This window comes from Argiope bruennichi, chromosome 4 (assembly GCF_947563725.1).
Source record: "Argiope bruennichi chromosome 4, qqArgBrue1.1, whole genome shotgun sequence".
Classification (NCBI taxonomy): Eukaryota; Metazoa; Arthropoda; class Arachnida; order Araneae; family Araneidae; genus Argiope; species Argiope bruennichi.
The window spans coordinates 93557688-93581361 of record NC_079154.1 but is presented as its reverse complement, the minus strand read 5'-3'; the positions used below and the strand labels follow the sequence as shown (position 1 = coordinate 93581361).

General features: G+C 27.3%; 1 protein-coding gene and 1 long non-coding RNA gene across 4 annotated transcripts in view; one reads left to right on the top strand and one right to left on the bottom strand.

Moving 5' to 3' along the window:
- Positions 1 to 13431, top strand: part of LOC129966131 (uncharacterized) — a 57946-nt gene extending 44515 nt beyond the window's left edge. The window contains exon 3 of the long non-coding RNA XR_008784260.1: positions 12714 to 13431. This is a non-coding gene — a long non-coding RNA (uncharacterized LOC129966131). The remainder of the gene's footprint in view (positions 1 to 12713) is intronic.
- Positions 1 to 23674, bottom strand: part of LOC129966127 (sodium- and chloride-dependent glycine transporter 1-like) — a 175746-nt gene that overhangs the window by 11587 nt on the left and 140485 nt on the right. For all 3 annotated transcript variants that reach the window (XM_056080513.1, XM_056080512.1, XM_056080511.1), the window contains exons 5-13: positions 23063 to 23216; positions 20574 to 20706; positions 17313 to 17447; positions 14614 to 14717; positions 13390 to 13627; positions 10473 to 10601; positions 8863 to 8962; positions 5666 to 5775; positions 939 to 1109 (exon numbers count right to left, since the gene is read on the bottom strand). In XM_056080513.1, coding sequence (XP_055936488.1) covers positions 939 to 1109; positions 5666 to 5775; positions 8863 to 8962; positions 10473 to 10601; positions 13390 to 13627; positions 14614 to 14717; positions 17313 to 17447; positions 20574 to 20706; positions 23063 to 23216 — 1274 coding nt within the window. The remainder of the gene's footprint in view (positions 1 to 938; positions 1110 to 5665; positions 5776 to 8862; positions 8963 to 10472; positions 10602 to 13389; positions 13628 to 14613; positions 14718 to 17312; positions 17448 to 20573; positions 20707 to 23062; positions 23217 to 23674) is intronic.

Here is a 23674-nt window from a genome sequence, read left to right as displayed (position 1 = left end):
CTTAATGTAGTTCACTCCCGACTATCTACCCAATCTTATTAACATAAATAGAATAAAATATTTATATCATAGACATAAAAGGGTTCTTGAAATGTTATATCAGTGACCTTATCATGAAATATGAAAGTTAAATGATGAACAGAGATATTCAAATGCTATTAAAAATTCATGATCAGTATGTGTGGATAGTCTGAGTTTCTATATTTAATCAAATAATTATGTAATGATAGTTTGTAATAAAAATGATTTTAAAAAAAGTCAAAATAAAAGATAAATAAGTCAATAATGGATGTTAAAATGATACATATAATAATAATTAGAAATTTTCAAAATTGACAGCTAACTTCTACCATTTTATTACTCATTATATTTTGTTTTTAAAAAAAAGAAGTTAATTTCTTCATCATATATATAGTGAATTTGATATCCAATTTAGGACATCAAATGATCCCAAATTTTAATTCATTTTAAATTTTTATATAAATTTAAATGAATGGTTATTGATTATAGTCGATTGAGAAATATTTACCAAATGTTATGTAAATACATGAAATATTTGAATATAATTATTTAATCTAACCTAAATGAAGATAAAATTTAAATATCAGAAAAAATATGGTATGATAATAAGTAAATATTAAAATGATCCGCTTTCCATATCCCAAGAAAGATGTGAAAGGGTCCTTCTATGAGATATTGCATTTAAATTTTAAAAAATGAAACTTCTTAAATTATTCTGTTTAGACACAAGTAATGAAAAAAAATTATGTCATGTTATAAAGAATTCTTCCTATGCTACATCATCTGCTGCTCGTATATCATGGCATCAATTAGTGCAGGGCTCTTCACCACACAACAAAATTCATAAAATAATTATAAAACAAGGTTCAAAGCCTTATCTAATTTTATAAGTGGATGACGCAAAAATATTGACATACTTCTCGAAATGGTCGCTTAGTGGTAGTGCAAATTTTGTAGAACATCAAGAAAACAATGACAACCACTGGGAAGAAAGCAATGACCCATCCGACTACATTCGCCCAATCAGGAAACACATAGTTTCCGCTCTTAGCTGGCTTATACTCGATCCAGTTGAATACCAGAATAAACTGAAATTGAAATACGATTAATAAATTTAATATTAAATTTCGTAACATATTTATTAATATATTTAATAATTCCTATTAAAGTTCGTAACAATTTAAAGTTGTATTTGTTATAATAAAAACAAATAATTTCATTATATTCATCTTATTGGATTCTTATTATTAATATATCCTTAGATTGGATTTTTTAAATGAGAATTTAGTTTTTTTCAAAAATACATATTTGTTGGGGAAATATTTAAAAATGATGTTTAAAATACATATTCAATGTAATGTTTGTTAAAAGAAGTCAATACCTACAAAAAAAAATGTTAACAAAAACATCTGAAGTTTTTTAATGGACACAAATTCGAAATATTGAATATCTTTTAGCATTGTAGCTTGACATGATGTTGGTCAGTACTGGTATGTATTTAAATTTCTCATGAACTTTCATTTCATTATATATTCTCATATATTTTCAATCACACGGACAAATAAACATAGCATATAAAATATTAGAATTTATGGCATGCATGATCGAATGGTATAGATATAAGTTCGTTTTTTTCTTGCTCTTCATTTTACATTGATTGTTCATATGTTTAATTAAAAACACACTGCATTGCACATTATTCATTGCGGTTTCTTATTCGTATCTATTTTATAAACAAGCAAAAAATGACCACCTTCTTTAAAACTAAGCAAAAAAATTACAATGAAATAAAAATCTTTTAAAAACGCATTTGCAACTTATTTAGCTTCCTCTTCCAGGACAGCAGTGTGAGCTTTGAACAAGATAGTGAACATTACGAATGCTCAGATTTTATTTTCAGATATCTATACATAAGAACTTAGGACTTGAAGAAAACGGAGAATGTATTTTGAACACATTTTCCATTCAAATCAAAATTGACTTTGAATTATAAATTTAATAAAAATATCACATCACAAATTTCATTGATTTAAGTCATTGTGTTTTTGAGTTATCGCATGTGGAGGTAAAACAATTCCTTGAGGTTTTTGGTTCAGATATTGAAACAAATCTACAATTTAGACGCTTAATTTGTGTAAAAATTTTTAATCATTCTAGCTCTTTATATTTTATATATCTCTTTAGTACAAAGAGCTAGACAGATTTACTCACGATGAATTTCACTCATAATTTGGTAGAAAACTTCAAATCTTTCGATCACAAAGAAATCTACTAATCTACATTTCATTCGTCTAGCTCGAAGTGTTTTTGAGTTATCGTATTTACAAACAGATAAACAGACAATTTTAATTTTATTTATTTCGATTCAGGAATATTTAAAGCGTGAAGATTCATTAAAATTTCGAGTTCATTTTTTTTTTTTATCATAACAATACTTTCTCTATGCTCCGTATGAGAGAAAATAAAAATTTGCATTTCTATCATATTTTGATTTTGATATTCAGTTTTAAATCTAGCTCTATTTGAAGCCTACCTCTATTAGCTTCACTTATTCGCCAAATCTCGGCTCAATTTTTTAATGTACAATACCTTCTATTGTATATTTCTTATACAGCAATATATAACTAATTGTATAGTTCGTTCGTAGTTGAATGATAATAACCAGTTTCAGAAAGCTTTAAATATTTTTACTTTAGTTGGGAGCATCCAACTTAAAATCATTGCATACCGAAATAAAAGAGCACACATTTTTAAAGTAAAAAAAAAGAATGTGGAAAACCACTTAAGCCATCCCAAATGTATGTTCCAAGAGAGCAGTAAAGGATGTAAAAACTGGTGGGAGAAAGGGGAATGCAGAATCAACAACAGCTTTCACTCTTGCCATCTGTTGCCCTTGAGAAAGCCCTAAGCTTCAACTCCTCATGAACAAAAACCATCCTTGTCTGTTATGAAACTAGAGCACCAAGTGAGGGGAACAATCGCTTTGTTTTAGTCGCCAAGCCAAATTAGGATTTTCGCCATTTCGTTAGCAACAAGCGCAATTTTCCACCCGCATTATTTAAAAACTTTGCTTTTAATGGCCTTGAAACAAGGGAGTGGTTGTGTTTTATCGTAAGAATGTGCGACCAGGGTCGTAAGAGCACAGCTGAAATTGTCATTCGTTTAAACAAAACATTACACAGAATCCACTCATCGCAAACTGCGCGAAAAAAAATAAAGTCGAGAGGTTCAAGTTGAATGAAAGCTTCGTGAAAATTTAAATACGTATCCCAAGTATGAGAAAATTGATTTGGTTATACAAGAGCAGACTGTTCAATGACAATGTGATTTTGTAATAGTTAAAGAAGTCATAGTTGTAGCTTCGTTTTTAAATAGAATCTCTAACATCGCTTTTAAATAAATGATAAAAAGCAGAGCCGTGATTGTTCTTTTTTTTAATTACATCTGTTGCAAACTGATAAAAATAAATTAGTTTGTGCGTAATTTAGTAATCTTCTATTAAACTAAAACTATAATTTAAAAAATATTCTAGAAAATGATTATATTCTTTAAAAAAAGTCTAACGACTACCCTAATCTGCTAAAATTATAAATAAAAAATAAATAAAATGCTAAAAAATATTCTAAAAAGTTGACTCTAAAGGCTTGAAATGTTCAATACCAAAGTTGGAGGGATAATGTTTAAAGAAAAATTGTTTAAATAAGTAATAAATATCGCAAGTAATATTTATAAAATTTATATACACTTGATCAAAATGATAGTAAATAAATAGGATATCTGGTTTCAAGGAAAAATTGAATGCAATCTAATAGGATTAAAATTAATAAATATAAAATTTTTAATGAAAATTCAAATTTTGATTTTAAATTAAGAAAAAATAGATCACAAAAAGATGTTTCAGAATTACCAAAAGTGAATGTTTCAAGATGAAATGAATCTCTATATATACTTCAAGATTCAGAATATATACCGTGTATATAAAATCCTGCTTATTCAGAAGGGAAATATTTTAATGTTAATAATTTACTTTAAACAATAACTATCATAAACATTTTTAAGTGCACTCATTTCATTCGTAAACGAAATAGAAAAAAAAAATGCAAATGGTTTGAAAATATTTTTAGAGAATTGATTTAATAATATGAAGGTTATATTTTGCGTAAAAATTCAAATATTAAATGAAAAAAGAGTTAAAATATCTTGGTTCTTACTTTAACAAAATTGATTAAATTATTATTCTTTCGCTTAGATTTTGATTGATATTACGTTAGAAGATTCAGATTCAAAAACTATTAAAAATTTGGCATGTAAATTTAAAATATATATATATATCTTTCATTCTTCTAGTAGCATAATCAGATTTCTTGACTATCATCAGAACTCCCATTTTTATCTCAAAATAAAATAAATTCGTATTTTAATACAAATCAGTTAAAAATTTTATTTAAATTTGTTCGAATTTAACACATTAAAATTCATCTCAGTTTAATTTACTTTTGATAGAGAAATAAAGCTTAGTTTATAAAAAAAAGTAAAACAATGTAAGAAATTGATTTCTAAAAAGTAACATTTGTTCGTGTACATTCAATACTATGTGTACATTCTATACTACATAAAATGCAATTTTTTGTCATAGAATATAATATTATTGCCTTTAGTGGAAATACACAGATGTAAATTATAGAGAAAGTTATATGTTTCTCAAATAGATGGCAGCATGATAAACCTTTCCTTGTTTGAATAAATAAATGTATTACTGCAATTTAGAAATCTGCTACATTTTTATCTTAAAAGATACCAAAACTATGATTACTAAATAGTTTTAAAATGGTAAATCAATAACTTGAGCTATAAAATGTTCATTTTAGAAAATTGGACATTATTTGTTAAAAAGAATTTATTTGTTAAAATGAATTTATTTGAGAATATGAGTCTTCAATAAAAATAAAATAGTAAAATGCATCATTATTATACTATTCTCTATCAGCGCTACAACGATTGGAATAATGATTGTAATTATCTTTAATTCGCGACTTTGATGATGTATTGATTGTCATCAAAAAGATGGAGTTCAGCAATTTTCATAAAATATTGCTAAAGATTCCTCTTTTACTTAAATTTCATATTTTATGTTGAAATACCTATATTATTTAATATTTTTAAAGGCAAAGTAATATGAGATAAAAGTAAAAAAAGGTAAAGATATATTTTGAATTAAAAAATATTCACTTAAATTCATTTAATACAGAGTTATAAACTTCATATTCTAGTAGTTTGATACTAGCTCTTTTTTAAATTACTAAAGCTTATTGTGTTTAAAATCACAAATAACATATACAAAAAGTAAAACACATTTTCAGGAAAATATTAACAATGCTTTGAGTTCGGGTGTTGGAGCACATATTTTCTTCGTCGAATAGTAACATGTATGTATTGTCACAGTACGCAATATCGCACCACACAAAAGAGCTGATTTATTGTTACAGTAGTATGTTTGTCTTAATTGGTGCTTTTGCAAAAAATCTTATTTTATTCGCTTTAATGGAGTGCAATGTGTAAAAATGTGACATGATTATTTAATGAGAATGAAATATTGAAGTTGAATCTAAAGAAGGTATTGAAATTAAAAATTAAAATGTCTTACCACCAGAGTCGCTGGAGTAAGTACTCGCCACATGATAGACCAAAATACCATCCACGCATGAGACTTTACACCAATCATCTTCTCAATATCTCTCAGAAATTTTTCAGCTCCTAAGAAATATATAGAGTTATCTATTTGTTACACTAACACAAAAATGAGACCTAACCATGAGGAAGTGTTTATTGGTTTTAATTCTGTCAATGTGATTGTATAATTTTTCTACCCATATTAATATGCATCTTTTACAATTATATTTTTTCCTATTTAATAATTAAAAAAGATAACAGGGTGCAAGTTAGATGTTTTAAAATTACAATAAAAGACCTCTCACAAAAATACCACGCTAAATACATTCAGCAAATATTTATTTCTGAATTTATTGCGTTAAAAAGCATTTGAAATAAAAAATGTAGTTCGTTTTTTTCTCGTATGATTACTTGAAGATTGATGGAGCAATTCTTATTGATGAAAAAAATGCAATAAGGATAATATTGAAGATTTTATTAAGAATATGAAGAATGGAACTTAATGTAATAAAATATTTTAAATAAAGTAAACTGTATTTTGTAATTAAAAAAATAGACTTTTTCTCGTTCACCTTCCTTGCGAAAATTGTGGCAATCATGACTAGACAATAAAACGTAGCATTTTTTTTTTTTTTTTTGGTATGACTATTTGAAGAACGATAGAACAACTCTTATAGAACAACATTGATGAAAAACAGCAATAATGGTAAGATTGAAGATTTGAATAAGAATATGGAGAATAGAATTTTAACAGTAATGTAATAAAACATTTTAAATAGGGCAAATAGAATTTTGTAATTAAAAAAATAGTTCAACTTTTACTCTTTGCCTTCCTCACGAAAAATATTGTAGTCATCACTCGACAATAAAACAAAATTCTAATAAAAAATAATTGTTAGAGTTTTATAATTTACGTCTTCATATTTAAAAATACATCATCAGTCAGTTGATGATACCAAAATAGTGAATTCAATTTATATTCATTTATTCAAAGTTATAGGAAAATAAAAGGAAGGTTTCATGTCTCAATATTGCTACATTTTGACTTAGTCTCAATTTCAAAACTACAATTAACGTTCTCTAGAATGCAACTGCGATGAAGAAATATTCAAAACACCATTTTGTTTTATGTGGCTAAGTATATACGTGATAACCCACCTGGCAAGCATATCTGGCAGCTGCAAGAGATTTCTTTATCGACATAACAGAACCCTCCATTTTGACTTTCAAATCGTTCTACTTGACGTAATCATTCAATCTCTTATTTGAGTCAACCGTTACTTTTGATGTTTTTTTTATTCATGTTCCTATTGTTTATTTCACAATCTACCCTGAAGTAATATAAATAGAATAATCAAATTACATCTCAAGATTGTTGAAGCGGAGGGTGGTTCTAAATTAAACTATTCTTGCGCATGACGGTAACTTTTCAATTTGTTTCATTTTATCTTTTTTTTTCTTCAAATAGCTATCATTCCTACTTCAACCACAGACATTTCAAAAATAAAACGCAGAAACAACATTCTTTCGAGTCTATTATAAAGATAATTGCTTTTAAACATAAATATATCTTTTATATGAATGTGAACCATCTATTTCATTCTTTATATCAATCGGTTCATTTATTTTTCTGTGAGTAATGTAAAACGCAAATTAATCAAATTGAGATATTGAAAGCAATGAAGTAATATAACATTACAAAGCTTTGGAAGGAATAAATCTAAATTGTCACAAAGGCATTGGTTACATAGGGTGAGTAAGAAATTGTACTCTTCGATAATTCGCTTATTTAATAGTTATTTGAACTACATTGTCTCTTTACAATACATACAAAGAAAAATCATCGTTCTTAAACTTTGATTTTTTTTCTTTTGATAAGACTTGGTCTTTATTTAATTCTTGCTCTAAAATGCGCTTTAAATGAAATGACAGCTCATCTGTTCGGTATTTTATCACATGAATTTTTCGCCCAAATCACTATCTCTTCTCAGCTTGCCTTCAGAAAATGTAATCATCGATTAATGTAATCGTAATCAATGTAATCATCGGTTTCTGAGCTCATAAGTTACCTGAATAATTTGTTTATTATAAAAGTAATTATTTGATTGGTGATATTCGTCTGTTACTGGACATGCGCATTACATCTGAATTGAGATTGCGGTTTGGCAGTAAATACGACTCTTCTTTAATTCACAGTATGAAATAGCTTATTTTGGGGTATTCTAAAAATCAGATTGAATCTTAATTTCAATTTAGCGGAGAAATTCGAGGATATATGGTATCTTAAAATATTAAAACATTTGAGAAAACTCGAGAAACGATTGTTTAATGTATAACAATGATTTAATCTATAACAATGATGTAAGGAAATGAAGAATTTTTGAGTTGTTAGATAACATTTTGTTATCTAACTTGCTCTGTTATATGATTCACTTTTCATTCTCTGTTATATGATAAATATATTTACTTTACTGTTATACGATAAATATATTTAATATATTGTTATATATTAAATATATTTACTCTGTTATATATTTTACTTTTTTTTCTCTGTTATATGATAAATTAGTGATAAACCTTAACCTGAAACCTTTACCATGAAGAAATTAACTCATAAGAAGATAAACAACCAATCAGAAGACTTGCAAAAGATTCTTATTCAAAGCCATACCATTTCTTTGTAAATTTATTTCATATTTTAAAGTTTTTATATTTTTTATACATTTTTATTGTTGTTATTGTTTCTAATGGCACTGACTTTAAATGTCGGTGATTTTAATACAAGGGTGCGTCTTTTGTTTTTCTGTAGCGCCATCTAGAGCCAAGACTACGACTTAGCTACATATACGTCACAACCCTTTTTATCGGGCGGACTTTATTCATGCATTTCATTCACTCATCCACAAATCGTAATTCAGATCTGAATCAGAGAATTATCACCCCTGATCTAGTACCCCCAATGGTATTACTCTCAATATGGAGGAATTTGTGACCATGATAGATTTATACGTGCGCCAGCCACCTCACACAAGAGGAGTCTTCTGCCGGTGGGGTTCGAACTGGCAACTCAAGATACGCGAATCTAAAGCCCTACCAACCAGGCTATCCCGGCCCACATACATTTTTTAATCACGCTTATTTAAAATTTATAGGTACTTTTTAATTACTTACCATAATTCCATGATATGAGAAGACATTCACAAATTGCAATGATGAGGACCGAAAAGTTGGCTGCATACTTGTCGAACAACTCCAACCAGAATACCCCTGCCTAAAAGATAAAGACAATAATTCTTGAAATAGAAATTATTTATTAAAATGAAAAAATTTATATCTTCATGCATATTATTTATAAAATCCTAATTTGTATAAATCAGTTTTTATTTCTTTTGCAAAATATTTCAATAAATTTTAATATAAATAAAAATACTTTACATAGAATTCAAAAATTTAATGGTAAATACAAAATTAAGGGCGATTTGTATCCAAAGGTATGTAATATTTTGTACTAGGGTCAATGAAGAAAGGGGAGGTCTTATTGGGCATATAGGTTCAGAGGTCTTTTATTTGCTCTCCAACTCCTCTCTTTAGTTAGAAATGACAGTGAATGATTTATATATAAACTGAATAGCGAAAAAAAAATTATAAGAGCTAATTTTCTTATTATTTAATAATTTTAAAATTTGTTTATTTTTTTACTTGATATATGAAAAAGAAGCATGCTGTGAACATAAGGAGAGGCGAGGAAAATATTTTATAAAACAGGGCTAATGTGAAAACACTAATTATGTTTATCCAGTTGAGGAGACTAAAATGAATTATATACATAAGTAGATTTTCTTCCTAGTTTTAAAGAAATAGTAACAAATTTATTGCATTTATTGTTCGTAATTAATCTATATGCCATATTTTACAAATTCATATGATTCCAGCTGGTATAAACATTTCCCTTCTAAGCATTAAAAAATAAATGCATCAGGTATACGAGTTTAGTAATGCGTTAAATATATACAATTTAAAATTAAAGATGCTCTATTCTTTTTTAGAGGTGTTAGAATATTTATTTAAATATAAATTAGATTAAAGCACCTAATTTAAAAGCGTTAATTTCCTGTTTAAAGGGAGATTCTACTATTGTAAAAAAATTATTTGAATACCTTAGAAACGATAAGAATAAATAACTCTAAGTTAATAAGTTTTGTTTAGTATATGAACTTTAGTACAATTGTATATGAACTTTTGTACAATTGTAAGTTTCGTTTAGTATATGAACTAAAACGAAAATAATGCATTCTATTTTTTTTATAAATGTTTCTCAGATTTAAAAGCATTTTAAAATTTTAATTAATGAGAATGAAGTGAAAATAATTTCAAGAAAGAAGAATCCTCTGTAAATAATCATATTGTCATCGATTTTTCAATTCTTGTATTTTTTTATTTTTTTATTTTCATGCAATCATGTAATTTAAAGGAGTTATAAAAGCTCCTTTAAAGTAATCTTTTGCGTGTGATTAAGTAATAGAAAAATCCTCAAGCATATTTTAGTGTTTATCAAATATATTAGAACTAAATTTGGGATAGAGAATATTGAAATTAAATTTAGAATGCAACATATTAGAATTAAATTAGAAATGAAATATAGAACGGAACTAAAATTTAATATTCAGTTTTTTAATATGAAAGGTTTATTGAACAGTTCAGAACATAATTTATTTCACTAAATACATTTCTAGTTTCAATTTTATATGAAAATAGACTGAAAGTCAAACGCCACAACTTACGTTTGTTGTAAATATAATCCCTCCACAATAACCCATCAAACTCAGAAAGAAAACTACCCATGTTTTCTTTTCACGAAGCGTAGGAAAACGATCCAAGATAGCTGTGGTCACTGTCTCCAGAAGAGCAAACTATACAAATAAACAGACTTCATAAATATTATAAAAAATTAAGTATAGAATATAAGACATATATATTATAAGTATATAAGATAATTGTAAATTATCCTTATAAGCAATTATTTCTTTAGTCAATAATAATTCATGTAGAAAATTGCTACAATCATATGAGAAATGAATGTTGTAATAAATGTTACTCAGCACCTTATAGTTTTTATGACATTAAAGGTAGTTCAAATGTCAAAAGTTTTACTATAAAAATATCGATTATTGATATTCAAAATTATTTAGAAATTTATCAATTACTTTCATCACGTATTTTTTTTCCCACAGTTGTTGAGCAGATATATCAATCATGTAAACATCAATGGCATATAACGAACAAAAATATATCTTCCATTAATTTTTAATGAAATAAATAAATACAAGGAATCTAGTTTAAATTGTAACGTGTCCACAATGTCTTTACGAAAGTTATGCTTCAACGATGTAAAAAATTCTGATAAAAATTACTAATGCCCAAAAGCAAATGTATATTTGAATCAGAAGATGATTTTTAAAATGAAAAAAAATCTTAATATGATATACAATTCGCATTTAATGAAAATAATAATTGAAAAAATAGTCAAAAGATTGTTTGATATCCTTGAATTTCAAATTATTATTTTTTCTTGCGTTGTTACAGACATCAGGAATTTTAAATCCATATAACAAAAATATGTAACGAAATGAAACTTTTTATACCCAAATCTCATTTGGCTGTGGATTTTAGTTAACATAAAATTCCTTGGAGTTTTCACTGTTAAATGTTAAGTCATTTTTAGATAAATGTGCATCTAAATTTTATTGAATGCTATGAAATTCTATAATACATCAAAAAAGAAATATAAATTAATATGGCAAGGTGCCTGGCACAATTTCTGACTATACGCTCCATCAGAAAAAAAAAAGATCAACATCTGATATTGTACCTAATAAGATGTAGCATTGCTTATATTAAAAAATATTTAAAATATTAATCTGATTTAATTTTTTTAAAGTTCACAATATTTATTCCCTGTGGAGTTGGGTAATCCTAATAAAATAAGAGAATGAAGCTCATTTCTCCACTAAATATGCACATTATTTGGAAAAAAAAAACATTTCGATACATGCGTGTAATGTTTATAATTAGAAAATAATATAATTATTAAATTGGCTATTGGTTTTTTGACAAATAAACATATTTTACACCACATAATGCCACTTAAATAAACACCATAATTTTAAGCACTAAAAATATTTTAAATTTATTTATATACATTTCTGTATGTGTTTGAAAACTATGCTTATTTCATCTAAAAGAATAGCATTCTTATATGAAAAAGCAGTAAATTTTTCTAGACAAGAATGTCTGGCAAATTTCAATTCCTTTTAATGAATGTTTTTAATTGTGACAAAGTAAATACATACAACCTATGCCTCAATAAAAATGGTGAAGAGTGATGATTGCCCTAAGAATACCATAAATATCGAAAACAAATTTTAATAGGGAAATTTTCTATAGCATCCTCAGAAAATTTCATTGATTTCGAACTTCATGATTTAACTGACTGTTGTATATTAGTTTTCCTCAAGATTTCAATGAAAAATTGAGTTATCAAATTTAAAAAGAACGAGTGTTAATATTTGATATTTTAGAATTTACTGTAAGATGGGCATAAAAATTACTCTTCATGTTTCGAGGTATCTGCAATTAAAATTAACGAACGAAATTAAATGAAATTTCATATGCAGACTGTTAGAGGCATGGGTAAATGATTTCCACAAAAATATGTCAGAAGTTTTCAATTCATTATAAAATATGAGCAATAAAAATTTTATATAATGGCCAGAAAGGATCTAACATCGATTAATAAATTATGTCTGTGAATTTTTAATAGCGTGCTTCTCAGTTCTATAGGTGGAATGTTATCAATCCAGCATTAATGAAATACATTTTCTATATTTTCATTACAGTTTATATATGAAACTTGGTTTTAATTCTATTCATTAGTTTTTACTGCAGATATCTCCAAACATATTGCTACCTTTTATATAATAGAAGAATTTTGATAACCGAGATCTGCTTTTTTTTTTTTCAAGGTTCAGTGAATGAGCTATTAACAAAAGAGACAAGAATAAAGAACAAAAGAAATCTATTATCAGAAGCTATGTACAAACACTGACACTGTTACATATCGATGGATCAGGTTCCCATCCCCTCTTCGAAGAATACCCTCCCCCCATGATGTGAGATGGGTCTGAACGTTCTTTCGAAGTTCCTTATTCATTCTCTTTCTTTGATTTCCTAACAAGTTCTTTACTTCATGGAAAAGATTAAAATCACTCGGTTTTAAAACTTTTGAATGAAGTGATAGTAGATCATAAGATCATCTGTCCCAACAGAAGATCTTACTTTAAAAAAAACGGATCAAATAGTTCAAAAGAAGTGAAGGATGCTGGAATCCCAGGTAACGACCTGGTCGAATAAGATGCCAGAATTGTGACATTGAAAGGTGGATGTTTAGACATTCTTGCCACATATTCTTTACTTAATAAACTCAAAGAACTTTTAGATTAATGAGGAATTTCAGATTACAGTAAAGCTTATCTTTTCTCGCTGATAAAATATTCTTCAAATAGGAGGTCGCACTCATCTTCACGTTAGCGATTATACTATATTTGTATGTAACTTGTAATAATAAATCCATTTTGTTTACAATCCTTTATTATGGATCATCGAAATGTGAAAGAAAATAGCACTCTTTGTAAGACATACTTGGCTGTCCAGACCGAGGGTGAGCAGCATGAAGAAAAAGAGGAAAGCCCAGAGAGGTGCCACGGGCAGGCGTGCCACCACCTCAGGATAGACAATGAATGCAAGACCGGCCCCTTCATCAACGACCTTGCCCACTTCGACATTGAGCTCATGAGCCAGGTAGCCAATCACCGAGAAGATGACGAAACCGGCGAAGATGCTTGTCAGGACATTACTGATGGAGACGATCAGAGAATCTCTGAAATATATCAGAGAATTAACTTAAAAACAGTAGAATAAAACTTTTTATTTCGGACGAGTGTTTAGAAAATATTTTCTATTCTTTTAATCAAAAATGAAGTTTAAAATCGATATTTTCAATTATGTTTTTTCTAAAAGAGCAGTAAATAAGAAAATTATCTACTTATTTATATCAATAAAAATATTTACTTAACACTTAAAAACGACAGTGCTGATGCATATTATTCAAAAACAATCATTTGACCGGTTGCGACAGATTCAGAGTTAATATTATTGTAGATTTTCTTTTTTAAAAATTTTCTACTTAGCTTTTTCCTTTGCCAAATGTTTTTTTTTTATAAATAATTAAATAATAACCATAACTATTTAATTTTTAAAAAATTGGCATACAGTTCTATGATTTTTTTTTTGTTTCAAAATCTTAAAATGGTGGATGCAAAATAATAATTATGTCTTTAATATCTTTAAATTAGTGTGCTGAAAATATGTGGTTGATCTCTGATTAGTAATAAAACTTTACAAACTGGTAAAAACAATTTCTTTGAAGTAAAACGATTTTGAAATCCAGGAATCCTTTAAAAATTAATACATATGCATCGACAGAAAAAATATTTATTATTTAACATTCAGGCCCTTTTAATCTGTACAAAAATTATATCACTTGCACAGTTTTCAATCTTATTACCTATTATTAGAATTCGTATTACCAATTATTAGACACATGTACCTTGATATTAGATTCATAATTTTTAATGGAATTAATTCATTTCAGTATTTAGGTTTACGCTTATGATACCTTTACAAAGAATAGAATTTTTTTAACACGCTATTGCAGTGTTCTGATTTCAAACGCATATTAATAAAAAAAGATACGAAATATAAGTAATTTAACAAATGTATCTGAAAATGATAATAAAATAAAAGTAAATTGAAATAGAATTGTATTTCTGAAGGATTAATTTTGTATTATATAAAAAAAATTACTTGTAGCAGTTGTTATGGAATTTGTTGTAAGAGGATAGAGTAATGAGACCACCCCAGGCTGGACTCAGAGCGAAGAAAATCTGGACGGCAGCGTCTCCCCATACCTAGAAATAAAAGCAATTAATAAATTTAAAGTAACAGCTTTTTTAGTAAACAATGTTTTTAATGCAATGATGAAATATTTCTGAAATGCATAACATAAAATGTATTGAACTGCAATGAAAAAAATTACATTCATTGTTAATGAAACAAAAATTGAACAATTCAGATGATTTTTTTTTGACAGAATTACTAAAAAGAAATTACCCCCCCCCCTCCAAGATTACATCTGTTGTGCATATTGTTGTATATTCTTATATGTGTTGTTTGGTCGTTGCTATAGCAGAATGTCGTCAGTAAAAAATACACTCAGCAAAACGTCCAAAATTCTTATGTAACATCTGAAATCATTTTCCATAAATGGTATTATGAATGGTATAAATGACAATATACATTGACCACATAATACATACAAAAATTTAAAAGCAAATGTAATTAACCAACATAAGTGTTTTTAATCATATTGATAACATTGGATATCATATCATTTGATAACATTGGTGATTTTTTTTAAACCTAAACACTCCATTCAAACAATATAAAATGTGTAAACTTTTACCTGTTTAAAACATAGCTGGATAAATTGCAGATCTAAAACAATCGAATTCTAAAATATATAATTTTGTTGCTCGCTTATTACTACTTTTACATCATGTAATGAATTATTATTTTTTTTTTTTTTCATTTGCTAAAAATAACTAATATCTGACTCAAATTACCAAAAAATAAAATGGCATTTAAAATAGGATTAAAATAAAAATCAAGAGCTAATTGATAAAAGTGCTGATGCAAGAAGAAATTAGACAACGTAATGATATGATTTTATCATTGCATTAAGACTTTTTCGAACTGTATATGAAAAAAATCAAAAACCATAAGCTGTAATGGTTGTGTAAAAGTCATTTCCAAAAATTTAATTTTAGCTTTTACGGGTAAAGATATTTACTTGCGTACTTGAAAAAAAAATGCTTCAATCTCAGTAATATTTATATTTTATCATTTTTTTCAAAAATATTCCATTTTCAATTTATTTTATTGTGTGATATCTACATTGGTTTGTGGAACTTTCAATTACACTTTAGAAAAACAGACAGAATATCCACCCTTCATTTTTTAAAGATTTTAAACTATTAACAATTACTCTTGAAATTTTTAAAAATTATTCTGTAAATTTTATGATTAATATTTGACTTTTGAATTTAAATTTTCCATTGTTGTAATAATCAGTAATTTATCTCTCGACACCTTCTTTTCCTTTTATGTTTATTCAGAAATTGTATTTTTGGTGTTACTTTTTTATATTTTATGTGATTTTCTAATACAACAATTTGTTTGTATTTTTAAAATCTTGCTTTTGTAATCCAATTCTCCTCCATCCGAATCAATACATTCAAGCTTCGGTGTATACTATACCTTGGCGAACCAATAAATAAAGCTTAAAAAATCATTTTATTATTTTAATTTCATCACACTTAAAATTTATTGGTATGTGTCTGGCACGAACATTGTAAGTATTTATAATATATTACAACATACTCCATCACTGCATAAAATTAATAAATAAATAATATGAGTTGTGGGTTCTGTTATTCCATAAACTTTCTGGAATGAAATAACAAAATTGTGATCATTGTGACACGAGTTCTGATTTGGTATGTTCTTAACTTACTTTTATTAAATAATATTGTAATTCAACAATGATCGGATGATTAATTTTACTGCTACCTATCTAGCATAAAGGAACTTTTGTCATAGAAAATATGTCTGTCATATAATGTGTCACAAACAGAAGTGATTATAGATATTTATTTCCCTCTTTTGATGCATTAACTAATTTATTTTCACATTTCAGCAACTTTTTAACTAAGTAAGTAAATGATTTATTTTAAATACATTTTTTTAACGATATTATGAGAATGAGTATATTATTTTTCTTTTACTTTCATGACCTGTGATTGAATGGTATACATGTTTGTATTCGATATTATTTAACCAGGTTCTTGTTGCTTAACTAAGTGTAATAACGAAACGAATCAAATGAAATAAAAAGCTAAATAATTTTCCTTAAATAAATATTCAAGTTATTCAAATAAATCATAATTCGTAAAATCTGTATATTTTACAAATTAATTTATTTGGTAATGTACTCATAATATATCCTTTTAATTGACACCACTTAGTTTAGTGGTCCTAGGCAACTATCTAGTCTGCCTAGTTGAATATCCGCTATAGGTCATAAAATATAAAGCAATAAGTTGAACATTTTTTTGTGTATATTTTTGCTAACAATCAAATTTCTTATCTATAATCCCACTACTAATGATATATGTTTAAGTTAGATAGGTTTGGTTTCATGAAATCTCCTTTTTAATATGCCATTTCACCTAACAAAGACCATTTATTTTTAATCGAAACATTCCAACGGACATTGACTCTACAGGGACTACTTAATACTCCAGCTTCGTATTTCTGACCTATAAGGGTGAGTGAACTTGCACATCTGTTATGAGAGTCCAACCATTCCACTTTTTTTTTCTTTGTTTTGATTTCGAATATCCAAAACAAATGAAATGGAGGATACATAAATCAGAGCAGCTTACTTGGGCAGTTGCCAATCGGCTCCAGTCCGGTGTGACATAAAAAAGGATTCCATTTTTGGCACCGGGCAACGTCACACCTCGGAAGAATAGGATCACCAGCACCACATACGGGAACAAAGCAGTGAAGTATACAACCTACGCAAAAAATAAGAAATATACAAAGTATCAGTTAATTCCGAATGATTGATAATAATACTGAATGATTTACATCAATGATTTTCAACTTGTGGGATGTATTCGTAGGGAAATAAACAAAATAGAAAAGTCTAGACATTGAATTTATAAAACAAATATGCATTTTTTAAAATACAAAAAATATACATGCTGATAAAAATAGGTAAATTTAAGAAACTATAATCCTCAATTGGTTTTGATGATTTTTTGTCGGTTTTTCTCTACATATACAATCCGTTAAATTTGAATTTAAAATATTTTTTTTAATCTTGCTGTTTTGTTCGGGTTTATTAAACACGAAATGTTTTGGAACTGTTTATTGAATATACTAACCACTTAATTTTAGGTAATTTAAAACCATTTTATTCAATTTTTTAAAATTAGAAATCATGCAATTGCTCGGAATTCAAATTAAGTATTATTTTTATTAAAGCTTGAAGTTCATTTTGCTTTTGATAGGACGGTTAGGCGGATGACTACATTGCATAAAAATAAAATTCTTGCAATCTAATGCAGTTTTATCAATAACATCTTAACCATGTTTTGCGTTAAGGAATAAAAATAAATGTCAATCTACAGTATACATAATAAATGTCATTCTACAAATAATCAACACATCAAAAATGAAGTCAAGATATGTATAAAATCATTAAGAGGAAGATTCCAAATTTTAAGAAATTTCAACTTTTTCAACCATTTTTGTTAATTTTTAATAATGAATGTTGAATTTTAATTAAATTCAATAAAAATACTTATAATTAAATATAAGAATATCTTCGACATAAGGAACACCGCGCAGTGGTGTTTTATTTCTGTAAACTTTTCCGAGAGTTAAAATTTAATGACAAACGCTGGAACTTAATGTCGTTACGAAAACCCTTACACCGTGAACGGTCAGTGGTAAGCACATAGACCACTTTTAAATTATATTTAACTATAGACTTAATGTATTTCTGATCTATATGGTAATTCAATCAATGTTAATCATCTATTTAAACTATTTATCATTTAAAAATATTTTTTGAACCCTCATAAAATAATCTTTTACAAGTGATAAGTATTTATACAAAAGAACTATAAAAGGATTAATGTACAGCAAATTTGCTTAAACGGCATTTCTTCTGTAGAATGTGGTTCTGAACATGGAACCCTTCGATCCTGAATCTGAAACCTTACTATTAAGCTATCGTGGCCAAAACTATGCGGGAGTAATTTTTATCATTATATTCACTAACACGCATTGCACGCATGGTAAAATATACTTTCGTAAAGCTAATTTGCTGTGAAAGATGTGTTAAGTAAAGTAAGTGGTATGCGTAATTTGTCTAATTCCGACTGTTGTAGTTATTAAAAGGACATAATTAAACAATTGTTTTTAAAGAAGGTTAAAAGTTTATTTTTTAAAAATTATTATCAATTTGTTTAACATTTCTTTTTTAAAAAGAAGCTTGTGATTTCCGTTTTTCAGTTAGTGATTGGAGCAATCCTTTATTGGTAAGAATCCAGAATATAAAATACAACACAAAAAATTATAAACTGAAATTTTTTCTTAAATTAAAAAAAAATATATATAATGATAAAAATTCAAAGTCTCACTTTTAATACTATATGTGAAATATAAGATGCTGACACATAATATTTATGTAAATAAAAACATACTCGGTCCACAGCAGCAATTTCAATTCAAGGCAATATAAATGGAAATAAGTTCACGAATGGAAATAAAGCATTCTTTTCACAGAAGATGGCAGCACATACTATTGCGATATAGGTAAAGCAATTATATTCAGTGATTTCATCATTTATTTTACAAGAATTTAAGAGGAACAGTTTTTTTTAAGATAATTTGATTTAAAAATAACTTATTCCTTTAGAAACAAAAAAAAATCATTCATATAAAAGTGAAAAATATTGTGCTATTATTCTAATACCGCTAGAATTATTTAATGCTACAACTTATACATTCGGATATTTCAAAAGAAAAATATATTCATGAATATTGCAATCATAATTATTCATCAAAATAATAGTTAAGGTTTGATAATTTTACTTCAATTAAAAATTATATTCTTTATTTTCCCTGAAAATGAATTGGTTTCGAATGTTTTAGTTCAAGTAATTCGCAAAAAGCTAATCGTCTCCAAAAATATTTCAATACGCATAAAGTTAATTATTTTAATAGTCATTAATTCAACCAATTATTAACTGAAGATTTTCAGTTGTAATGCATTATTTCGTTGAAAGAATAAATTATGTGCATATTTATCATATTTTCAATATGACGATATAATATAATGCTCATTTAGACCACGGGATTCGAACAGTTTTTGACAAAATTATTTAATACTATAACCTAAATTCACGCATTCAGTTTTAAATATTTTTATTTAATTCTATTTATTTCGTGTTCGTAATGAAATTTTATAATCAATTTTCTATTTACACACTGGTTTGCAAGAGTTATGAAATTTTTTGTACTCAAAGAATGTTATATATTACTATCTTATTTTAATAGTTTCAGATATTAATTAAATTAATCGGTTAACTCATAACCATTTTTTTTTCACTTTCGCCATATATAAATTAATCTGGGAAAATATAGATTTTCGAGATTTCAAATATTTGTAAATTAAAATCATATTATATATTTTTAAAAATATTAGAAATTAAAATCTTTTATGAAGAAACTAAATAAATAAAAAAAACTTTTTAATGCATTAATCGAAGTGTGTTTTTAAAAATGTTTTTCATTAGAGGAATTTTAATAATATCTTGATCTGAACTTTCATACAAAACAATTTTTAAAATTCTAGCAATAATATATTTAACAAAATTTCGCTAACTTTATTCAATGATTGAAATTTCCATTTTATTTTTTAATAATATGCATAAAAGAAGGCACAGTTTTTTATTCTCTGACACTTGAAACTGTGAAATATTTTTGTAATTATAATCTGAAGTGATTTTAAAAGGTTCAAGAAGACCGGTATAAAATATGTATTCAAATAGAGCAAAAACATCAAAATAGTTTTTTTTTCACTGAAAAAAAGAAATTTCTAATCTGAAAAGAAGGAATTGATGGCCTACCTTTCCTGAAGACTGTACTCCTTTGCTAAGGCAAAGAAACACTATGACCCAGGCTAAGACTAAGCACGCAGCCAGGGACCAACGGATCCCGCCAGTTTCTTCGATACCGGAGGATTCACCCAGAACATAATGCCTGAAAAAAAAGTCGGATTTCCGCAATTAAATTTATGTTAAAAATAAATAAAGCTTATTACAAATATTAACTGAATTTATTTATTACTTCCTCATTGTCAAAGAGAAGGTCAAAAAAATTCGGACTCTAGATTTTGACGAATCTTCAAATTTGAGATTTTCCCGTGTCAGAAAAATACATTTTTTTTTTGTTTTATTTTCGGAATTATGTCTGTCTTTTTGTGAACAACAATAAACTATGCTTTGAATGAGACAGATGAAATGCCATATACGGTCTTTAAGTCCTATTTATAGAATTTTATCAAATTTTAAACGAAACCCATAGGAAGTTTAGGGAAGTTTGTTACAGGTTATCTACAAAACGGAAAAATATACATAAAATCTGATACAGATATTTAACATATTTTGCATGTAAAGTTATTATTAGATTACATGTCGAATTTGGAATCAAATCTAGCAAGTGGCTGCTTAAACATTAATTTGTATTTTCATAAGTATGTAAATAGAATACTAAAAAAAAGCAGTGACTGGAATATATGAAAGTTGGTATACGATTTTGTAACTATAATAGTAGTTTTATGCCGAATTATGGTTTCACTTGGTTGGAAAAAAAGATCAAATTTACAAAAATTGAAAAAATTTGAACAATAACTACTTTTATTTAGTACTTTAGCAGAATATTAAATTTGAATATGAAATGAATACATTTCAGTTTTGCGGAAAGCATTCCCTTTACTTCTTGTAAATGAATGAATTTCAGTATGAGCATTATTTTATTCTAATCAAGTTTCTCAATGGTGATCCATTTTTGCAGCTAATAACAAATCAATTACTTGCATTGTTTAAAATAATTCAGCTTATGAAAATTTTGTCAGTGTAAGATCATTTTCTTGAAGAACTAAGCAAAACAATATCAGTAACTCCAATGTTACTAGAGGTACCGATTAACACCGAAAATGTCACACGCGTTATTAAGAAATAAATAGTTAATTGTTTGTTTAGGCACTAATTAATGCAGGACGATTTTAAAAAATGGATAAAATTATTTCGAATGAAAACACATATATCATTGGATAGAGGATTTTTTTTAAATATTCGAATACTGATAGAAGCGGCGCTTTTGTTTGCTTATGAGAAAATGACAAGATCTCTGGAACAGTCATTATGTGTATTACAATATGCAAAAAATCACTTTTACACTGCAGAGTGAATTTCTTTACAGGTTTAATAAAAGACCACCATCTCATAAGCAGATTTACATTTGGTACGAGAAATTCGTAGAACATGGCTGCATAAGCAAAAAGAATGGCACTAATTATCATCACGTCAGATGAAAATGTTAGACGTTTATCCGCACTATTTTCGAACATGCCGTAGGACATCTTCAAGCATCTTCATTTCGTAAAGGATACGGCATGCACATAAAATCTATATCTGCAATTCTTCAGAAACTACAAGAACGAATTGTTACAGAAATGAGTTCAATAACCAAGGATCAATCTACTTCACGTGTAGCAAGAAATGAGTTTCCAATTCAATATTTGTTTCACGGTAAACGGAATTCATGTTTATTGTAGAAAATAAAACTTTTGGACTTTTCTCTATTTAGTGATGATTTGAATGAATCTCTGCTTAAACATTCAATTCATAAGAAATAAATATTTTAAATCTACTCCTCTTTAAACAACTTTGTATTGCTCATTTGAGCAGTATTCATCTAAAAAATATTTTAAATTGGTCTTCATCACCTATTGTAATACCCGCTCCTCTGCTCCCAACGACGAAGATTGCAAGCCAGTCAGGAGGGGAAAGGTCACGTGGTATCCGAGGGGGTGAAACCAGGAGAGAGACGAACAGGAAGAGGGACTAGACAGATAAAGACGAGGGAAGACGAGCGAAGGTGGTGTGGTTCGCCATGAACGAAAGAGACTTGATTAACTTTTTATGTTTTATATTTTAATCCGTTGTTGTAAATAATATAATAATCTAGAATAGGATTGTTTCCTGTATTTATTTCTACTCGATCAACACGAAATTACTGGATGATTATTAAGATTGAATTGGATTTAAAATGATCACTCAGGCCTAGGCGTTGAGTAGGCGCCAGCCGTTGTTGGAATAGCAGCGAGAAATACACGTTGAATATACAAGGGAACTTTACTTCTGTCTTGTTTAGTTATCTGTCACTTTTAAATATCTTAACCTCTTGATACTTTTTCTCATAAGTACAGATTGCAAGTACAATAAAATTAAAGAAAGGATTGGAGGATTATTCATATACATATCCTACCATTGCTAAACATGCTTACCCTGTTCTGCATATGCGTTTTATTAAAATATAAAATATATGTACTTACACAAAGTATTCATCGGCAGGTGGTTTTTTGGTCATGTTTTTAATGAGGAAGCTGAGATTATGAGCCAAAGTGTAATTAGCATCAAAGCAGGTTCTGTTGTAATAGGTCCCATTCTTACTCATACAATCCTGTGCGTCGCTGTGTGAATAACAAGCTGGAAAGAAAAGAAATATTGTGTAATAAAAGCAGTTTGTAAAATAATTGCACAATTAAATTTTTTTTGGTGAAATTTAGAATAATAAAATACACAACATCGCATTTTAATGTTTATTTTTAAGTCTTGTGCGCTTAAAATTTCATTTTTCTCCAAAAACAATTGTGCATAAATCCATAAAAACGAAATACAAGATTTCAAACAGCCATCTATAACCTTTATTAGATATCAGAAAATGAAATTTTATATATAAAACACTGCAAAGTTCACTGAGAGCTCAAAATATACAACGAATGTCATAGTTTAGAAAATAATTTTCATGTAAGTGAACTAAAAAACAATGTACATCTTAAGTAAAAGACAGTTAAAGCATAAAATTAAAAATGCATACATATTTCTGTACAGATGTCCAAAGTCACAATTAGACGAATAGTATAAAAAATAATTTAAGAACTGTA